Raw genomic sequence first — 8,489 nt, 5'->3', positions numbered from 1 at the left:
TGTGCTTTTCTGTCGCCGTAGCGCGCGCTCTGTCCCCTGCTGTGTTTAGACGGATTTCCTTACAGGACATTTCGGGGTTTTTTTTTCATTACACAAGGAGTAATAAGTTTGTTTTCTGGGGTTTTATTTTAAATCTGTAAGGCTTTGTGTCATCTTTGTGAAATCAGTGTATGAAAATGAACCCCTTAGGAGCACAAATGAATCGTATTGTATGGAATCGGCTCATCGTTTGATTCCTCGATTCCCAACATTTCTGAATAAAGAATCGTCAACTACTTTTAGTTATAACCTTTTCATAAGCTATACACTGTGTTTCATAAGCTATACACTGTGTTTCATAAGCTATTCACTGTTTACCTTCACAATGCCATGTGGAACCAGTGCAGTATCATTTTCAACTAATGAATGCCATGTTTTTCTCATTTCAGAGCAATTTCACAAAAAATAAAATGACTTCTAAAAGAAGCTTACAAGGCATTAAGCCTTGCCACGTTTTAGGTGTGAGCAAAGGCGTAAGAAACAACCTGCTGTTTCAGGATGAGGAAACTCTGATTTTTCCAGGTGGAAACCATTGTGTCAGTTACAACATCCCTCAGCAACACCAAGAGTTTCTTTACAGTAAGTCTGCTGAGAGCTTCACTTCCTGTTGTACCTTTTTAAAAACAACCTAAGCACTGACAGAAAAACTGGTACCACAAAGAGACATACCTCTTCCCTAAAGTACAGTGTAAATTTACCCTCAAACATACAGTTATGTACGTTTGGGGTCTAACTGTTGCATAGACTTTGTACAAAATCAAAAGGAAATGCATTTCAGTTAGGGAACAAATTACCATTTTACTGTAATGACTCTGTTAGATCTTAAATCATCCTTATTTGTAGTTGAAGTAGTCTTTGAATCTGTTTTAATTAAAATCATTCAGTCCTCCTAATCAAATGTTACTCCACAGGTGCAGCGAAAAGCAAGAGCTTGCGGGCCCTGGCTTTTAGCCCTGATCGGCGCTACCTGGCCGTGTCGGAGTGTGGTAAATGGGCCTCCATTACCATCCTTGACCTGAAGGACAAGAAACACTCCAAGAAAAAAGTTCTGAAGGGCAGCGACTATGGCGTGCAGGAGTTTGTCTGCATGGCATTTTCGGCTGACTCGGAGTACCTGCTAGGCCAGGCTGGGGGACCCTCATGGACCCTCTACTGCTGGCAGTGGAAGAAAAAGGAGCTCATCGCGTCTGTGCAGATCAAGACACCAGGCGATATCATTCAGGTAGAAATTTTGAAGGTCTTGCAGTTGTGAGTGAAGACAAGTGAACTTTGTAATACCAAAGATGCTTTTCCATTAAAAACATGGATACAACTGGCAGAAAATAAAAATGAGACGTTTCATTGATCCAATTGCTGGTGCATACAGGAAAGGAAAAGGCTTAGATCATGGTCATGAATCTGCTATATCATCTGGTCAAACCTCAACACTGAGTGTTCATTTTTCTCAATCCCAGGTCAGCTTTAACCCCCAGGATATGAAACAGGTTTGCGTCACCGGAAAGGGAGTTTTCAGGATCTATGAATTCAGGAGGGGCGCCCTGAAAATGGCGGACTCATATAAGGTGGAGAAGATGAACATCCTGTGCCACACGTGGATGTCTAGCGACTCCATTATTGCAGGAACTGAGGCAGGGCAACTGCTAATTTTGAAATCCAAACGCCTGCAAAGGATGGGGAAAGCATGTGAGAGGTAACAGCACAGAGGGAGAGAGAGATGCAAAGATCCTCTCCAACACCTTTTCCTTGTTCTGAAGATCTGTTTTTATCTTTGTAACGCTTGTATCATCCTACTGCTTATAATAAAATACGGTATCATTTCTGTTGTATTTTTACCAAATCATGATGATCTACATTCTCTCCCTTGACAGACAAACGGATTCATCTTCATCTCCGACAGCTATACCACAGACAGCTATCACTGCCATCTTGCCCTACTCTGACGGCTTCATCTGTTCAGATGGGCTGGGAGTAGTTAGCCTGTATGAGAAGATCCCGGATAAAGACAACTACAGGAAGACAGTGACATTAAGAGTGAGTAATTGATATTTAACATTCTGCAGAAGCTTTTATGCTACACAACTCACAGGTGAGGTAAATGTGAAAGTTTATGGGTAAGGGTCTTGCTCAAGATCCCACCAGTGGCTCTCTGGCAATGCTGGGATTTGAAACAGCAGCCATCTTTAGGACTTGCCTAAACCTTAGCCATAATTCATTTTGTGTGATTCAAATGGTTATTTCAACTCAGCTCTAAAACGAGCAGAGAGGGGTATAGAGATGAACTTGTATAATCACAATATCTGATATACTAGTAGTGTTAAAGCATGTGGTGTATGCTCTAAAGTACAGTTCTACAGGATGTTATTCTGACACTCTGTACCCGTTGTGAGGCTGAGCACCAGTGGGTATAAGCACTAAGAGCTGTTTTCCTCTGTTCTGCAGATTCCTGTGGACCCATGCAGCAACAAGCCACTTCAGGCGATTACCTCGATGTGCATTAGTCCATCAGAGGAGGCGCTGGCCATTAGCACAGACCAAGGCCAGCTCTACCACATCAGCCTCAATTCAGAGGAGCTTATTAAGGTAACAGAGCAACAAACAGTAATGTACAGTAATAAGGAAAGCCTTTCACTAAAAAATTTACTGACTTCTGCTTCTCCATTGCTTCCTTTTTCAGAATAAGAAGACCCAGTTCATGCACCTGTCTCAGTCTTTTCACTCGGGGAGCATCACAGGTCTGTCCGTATGTGCGACGAAACCCCTCATGGCCACCTGCTCCAATGACCGCACCGTACACATCTGGAACTACCATAAAAAGTAGGAGAAAAAATCATGTTTGTTAGTAAAAATGTTTGGTACTCCTCAATACTCAATCAGTACTTGATACTCAATCAATCAGAATACTGATCGTCATCAGATGCGGCTATCAAAATATCCATAGGGCTTATTTACTGTGTGAAAGATTTCTGACTGTATGGACTTTTTCTGCAGGTCTCTGGTGCAGTTCAAGCAGTTTGAGGAAGAGCCGCTCAGCGTCTCGATTCACCCGAACGGCCTTTTCGTCCTGGTGGGCTTCTCCACAGAAGTCCACCTCATGAAAATTTATTATGACGACCTGCACACTGCCCAGACGTTCCCCATAAGCAACTGCACCGAGGTGGGTTCTAACTGACCTGACCTTAGTGTTATAATGTTTTTTTTATATTTGAAATCTGTGTGTTTTTCCAGAAACTGTGTGTAGAAGTAGTGAGTCAAATAAAGCATGTGTGTGTCTACAGTGTGTGTTCAACCACAATGGTAACAAGTTCGCCGCCATCATTGGAAAAATGATCCACGTTTATGACATCAGAACACAGAAAAAACTGGACCTGAGCGGTCATCATCAGCAAGTCAGTATAAATAGTGTTTCATAAACATTTTGATCACAGATTTAATATTTTTTTTAATCACTGAACCATAATGAAGACTGTTAATAAATATCAGTGACCTCAATTCCCTGTTCTGACCCTTCAGGTGCAGTCTTTGAAGTGGAGCGACGATGACCGTCGCTTGGTGTCATGTGGGATGGACGGCACTGTATTTGTGTGGGACGTTCTGACCGGCAATGCGGTGATTAGGAACGAGACAGCGTCTTGCTTCGCAGATGTGGCATTCTCGCCTAACACCGGGAGCGTCCTCGCCGTAGGCCGCAGCCATCTTCAGGAGATCAGTGATGAAGGGGCAAGTCCAAAAAAACATATCATATGATTGTTTAGATAAAATTACAATCACAGCAGTTCAACTGCAAAACATAGAAACTCTGTGTAAACTCTATATCTAAAATAAAATTTTATTTTAGTTATATAGCACCTTTAACAGTGGACACTATCCCATAGCAGGATTTTTTATCACCATGCTCTTATCATGGTTTTCACACTGTGATCCTGAAGCCGTGTTTCTCCCTCTATATGTGTATGGACAGAATAATAAAATTCACTTGATTTGCTTGTGTTTTTGTTTGCATTTAGGTCCTATATGAAATGGCCTCAGATGGTGGGGAATACACGGCTGTCTCCATGACTCGTTCGGGCAGAACAGTCTTCATTGGCACCTCAGCTGGTACTGTCAGGGTCATCGATTACCCTTTTGATAAAGAGAAGACCTGGAAAGAATATCAGGCCCATTCTGGTCCCATCACCAAAGTACGTGTGTGTCTTAGGAATGATGATATGCCATGATAATGAAAACTGAAATAGTTTGATGTGTATACTGTCGATAATGATGATAGAAATTGTAGGAGACACTGACCAAATAAGCATCCTGATACCAGAAAATAACGGCCAAGGAAGAACACTGAGTGATTTATTCAGCTAATGATGGTTATATCTGTTCTTGGTGCTTGAATGAAATTTTCCATCCAATTCAATATTTTTTCTTCATTGTTTGTGTAGATGGTCGTCACACCTGGTGATCAGTACCTGCTGACTGCCTCTAAGGACGGCTGCCTTTTCGTCTGGTCGATTATTGACCAGAATGGACAGACCATTGAGAAGGTCAAAGAATTAGACTACACTGGCGTGGTCTTATGTGAAAAGGAATTCCTGGATAAACAGGTAAATATGACCAAGCCATAAGCTATATGATCCTTCCAAGTGAAGGAATGCTGTTTCACTTAGAGTAGTCCTTACTATAGAAACCACAATATATTATAACAGGTGCCTTAACAGATACTTGTACGTTGCCTTTGTACCTTATAGTGATACAGTTTAACAGCAGGATTAAACATTTATCTTCCTAAAACTTTGACTTTATGTCCATTCATTCTTTTTCTGTGTTAAACTTTTGTCATCATCCAGGATGAGATGATAAATAAGCTCACGTTACATCTTGAGCGGCTGGAGGTGGAGCAGGAGATCGCAATGACCATGATGGAAATAGACTTCAGTGAGAAAATGCACACAGTTTTGCTGCCTTTCCAGGAGAAGATCACATCTCTGAAAGAGAAAATCCAGGTCAGACTGATTAAATCGATTTGGCTCTGATTTTATTGTATTGTATTCATTATTGTATATCAGATGAACAATGAGCACAAGGTTATGATCCATGTTAATGAATAATTCAGTAAACACGGTTATGTATCTCACGATAGAAACTGGGTGCTGTGAAGGACGCTGAAAAGATCTCTTACATGAAGGAGCTGACCAAGCTGAAGGAGAATTTTGTCAAGGAGATGAACGACCAAAGTAAATACACCCTCTATATGTCAACATTGTGCCTTTTACAGAACGTTTGGGTTTTGAGAGTCACTTGGGAGCTTGGCTGCTTTAGAACAATTTAATATAAAAAATATTATAAAATCTGCTTGCCTCAGTGTTTGAGCCTGGATTTTTGTTGAATTTTCTAGACTTCACCTTTAGTATCCCATTTAAAATGCATGTCCAATTTTGTTCCCAGAATTCTTTCTCGATGAGGGGCCCCGTGTGGAATTTGAGAGGTCCAAAGAGTTCAAGCAGAAAATGAAACTGATGAAGGAGAGTTTTGAGTACAAGCTGCAGAAAGCTGAGGAGAACCACCGCTGTATCCTGGAGGAGGACACACAGGCCTATGAAGTCAAGGTGCAGGAGGTGAGAGAGCCAAACTGCTCAAACTCTCACTGTTGGGACGTGTGCTCCTGTCTTCCTCATTTGTCCTTGATCTGCCTCTGGTCCAAACTACAGGCTCATTATTTCTTATCTGTATCTAGTTAGCTTAGCCCTTGACTTATTTTGTGCTGCATGTGTCAGTGCTGAATTTTTGAGATCCAGCCCCTCTTGTTCCTTTCCCTAGTATTCTTACTTCTTTTCCTGGTATTAACCTTTTAATGCCCAATTTGACACATAATGCACTAGGTAGGGTGCTTACACTAAGCTGAGGTACAGTAACTATTAGTATAATAAACTCCTACTGTTCCATACCGATATACTAGTTGCATGCGTGGACCAGCTCGGTTTATAAAGTCCAATATGTGTGGAATTGCGATCCATTTCAGTCCAGCCTTATGATTAGTATGTTTCAAATTTTTACTATAATGTGTTTGTCTTCTCTATACAGCTAGAGGCAGAGTTGGAGCAGAAGATTAAGACCTTTAAGGAGGAACAGCAAAGGTTTCTGGAAGACGCTTTATATGAGGCCATGGAGCTCAGTAAAGACTATATAGAAGATATCCAGAAGGAGAGGGAGCTTAGGCAGATGATGGAGCAAGAAATACAACTCATGGGGGAAAAAGTAAACAATGAACCACAAAGTGGTATTTTTCTTGCCTTGCATAGAAATGTAAAAGATATGTTTTAAAATCTGTTAACACCACCACAGTTAACCATGATGTGATTCAACACACCCACACAGGAAGCATACTGGGCCACTAAAAGCTTGGAAAAAGATCAGCGCACCCAGATCTCTCATATGAAGGAGGAAATAACGAACATGAAGGACCAACTCTTTGAAGCAGGTCATAATTTCAGGTGTCTGACAAAGGAGAAGGAGAGGCAAAGCCAGATCTTCTCTGAAAAGGTGAAGTTCATGCTAACACTCCCAGTGGTGGTTTTTTTTTGGCATTCTTTTTTTGCACTTTACTGCAACATAAACAGAGAATTATGCCACAAAACATACTGTATAGTACATGATTGTGTGTGGTATAAATTTAGAGCAAGATATCTATACAACTCAGTGTGCTGGGGTTTAATACTCCACTGTATAAGCTAGAACTTGCTGATATTCTCTATTCTGGGTAACTTGATAGTACATACAATATGCAGCTATTTGGTCACATCCATAACTGTTAGCATTTCATTGCTAAAGGTCTTTGATATAAAAAAAAAAAAAAGTTGAATAAATCAGCCATTAATAAATGAAGATAGACTGACTTTGTGCAATAAATAAGAAGAGAGTCTGTTCTGTCCCTGCAGGTGAGCTCCACTGAAGAGCTCAAGAAAATAATTAGAGACCTGGAGCTGCGCATAGAAGAGATCCAGGCAGAATTGATCAGGGTGGAACTGGAGGGTGAAGTAGCTGATGGTGAGATGCAGGGCAGCAGTCAAATGATTGAAATCAACCAACTTAAGAATAAATTAGAGGAGGATAAAGACATGTTCTCGAAGGTGAGGAGTTTAAAAGTATGACACTGTCAAATTCTATGCAACAAATGACTGACAACAAGAGAACAATGCAACAAACTATTACTACAAGCTAATCAGAGGAGGCTGTCATTTTAGATTGCTGCTGAAATGGCAGCGGACGACAAGAAGTACAAGAAGATCCTTTCTGACCTGAAGCGGAAGGTCAAAGCTAAGGCCAAACACGTAGAGATCCAGAGGCAGAGGGTTTGTTTCACCACAAAATCATTTTTGATTTATAATTCCTTAAGATGCAAGGATTTAACGTGTAGTTGTTGCTTGTATTGCTGGAGATAATAATCATTAGTTTTACCAGTGGTACCATAAGACTGTAATGTCTGTCTTCCCACAGCTCAAGAGTAACAATATCCTGCTGGAAAGGTGGAGGGGTGATGTCCGCAACTGCTTACCATTCATCCAAGAAGACCCAAAGACGCTGAAGGAGAAGTTCGTTGAGCTTCACAGGCGCTATTGCCATGAAGCAGATGTAAGATGCTCATATATATGCACTGACCCACACACACACACACAATACACAGCCTAGTATGCTTATACCTGACTGAGTGTAATAACTGCAACAGGTTCACTACAATATCAACTGCAAGATCAGCCCAGCAGACGAGGCCTTAAGAGATCACCACAGACAGATGGACTTCATCAAAAGGACCCAGAAAACTCAGAAGGAAACGCACACTAGAAAGATGCAGGCTGAGAAAAATAGGATCAACAGGACAGAGACAGTAAGGAGGATTTCTTATCAACATTTTTAGCTGATTTAAGTGTAAAGTTCTTCAAAATGATTTGTCAGTGATTTGTCAGTAGAACAAGAGAAAGCTTAGACTTAGTAAAAATGTATAGATGTAGGTACACTTGGACATGTTTTTGCATGTGTGTAGGAGTATGACTTTCTGTCTGAGTGGCTTGATGATGAGAGGATGAAGTACAGGCGTTTAATGAATGCCTGCAGAGAGAAGAATATTCAGTGTGATTTCAGTAAGTAACACTTTACACTTTTTATCACTGTAGAAAGTAGCTTTGGAGGAAATTCCTGTGGACATTCAGCATGAGTTAGTTATATTAAAAATATATTAATTAATTTTTGAAATTATCTAAAGTGAGGTAAAGCTTTCTGGACATGTCTAAAATATATTCATCTGGTTTGAAGCACCCAAGCCACAGTACAGGCCTGTGATCCAGCCTCAGCCCCCAGCACACCCGAGGGTTCTCCTAGAGAAGAGACGAGGACAAACCTTTGCCCTAGAGAAGAGACAAGGACAAACCTTTGCCCAGAAGATAAAAGGACAAACCTTTGCCCTAGAGAAG

At 41.0% G+C, this 8,489-nt stretch overlaps 1 protein-coding gene across 1 annotated transcript; it reads left to right on the top strand.

The window, feature by feature from the left end:
* Positions 1-437: 437 nt before the first annotated feature.
* LOC131353903 (cilia- and flagella-associated protein 57-like) lies at positions 438-7,936 on the top strand. The gene is made up of 20 exons (XM_058390985.1): positions 438-618; positions 951-1,261; positions 1,494-1,729; positions 1,908-2,070; positions 2,479-2,619; positions 2,714-2,853; positions 3,028-3,193; positions 3,315-3,425; positions 3,550-3,756; positions 4,044-4,217; positions 4,467-4,628; positions 4,872-5,027; positions 5,165-5,258; positions 5,470-5,639; positions 6,106-6,279; positions 6,400-6,564; positions 6,960-7,151; positions 7,266-7,373; positions 7,519-7,653; positions 7,748-7,936. The coding sequence occupies exons 1-20, from the start codon at positions 450-452 to the stop codon at positions 7,934-7,936; spliced, it is 3,363 nt and encodes a 1,120-aa protein (XP_058246968.1). The 5' UTR covers positions 438-449.
* The last annotated feature ends 553 nt before the right edge of the window (positions 7,937-8,489 follow it).

Source organism: Hemibagrus wyckioides, linkage group LG06 (genome assembly GCF_019097595.1).
Source record: "Hemibagrus wyckioides isolate EC202008001 linkage group LG06, SWU_Hwy_1.0, whole genome shotgun sequence".
Lineage (NCBI taxonomy): Eukaryota > Metazoa > Chordata > Actinopteri > Siluriformes > Bagridae > Hemibagrus > Hemibagrus wyckioides.
This window is presented reverse-complemented; position numbering and strand designations above follow the sequence as displayed.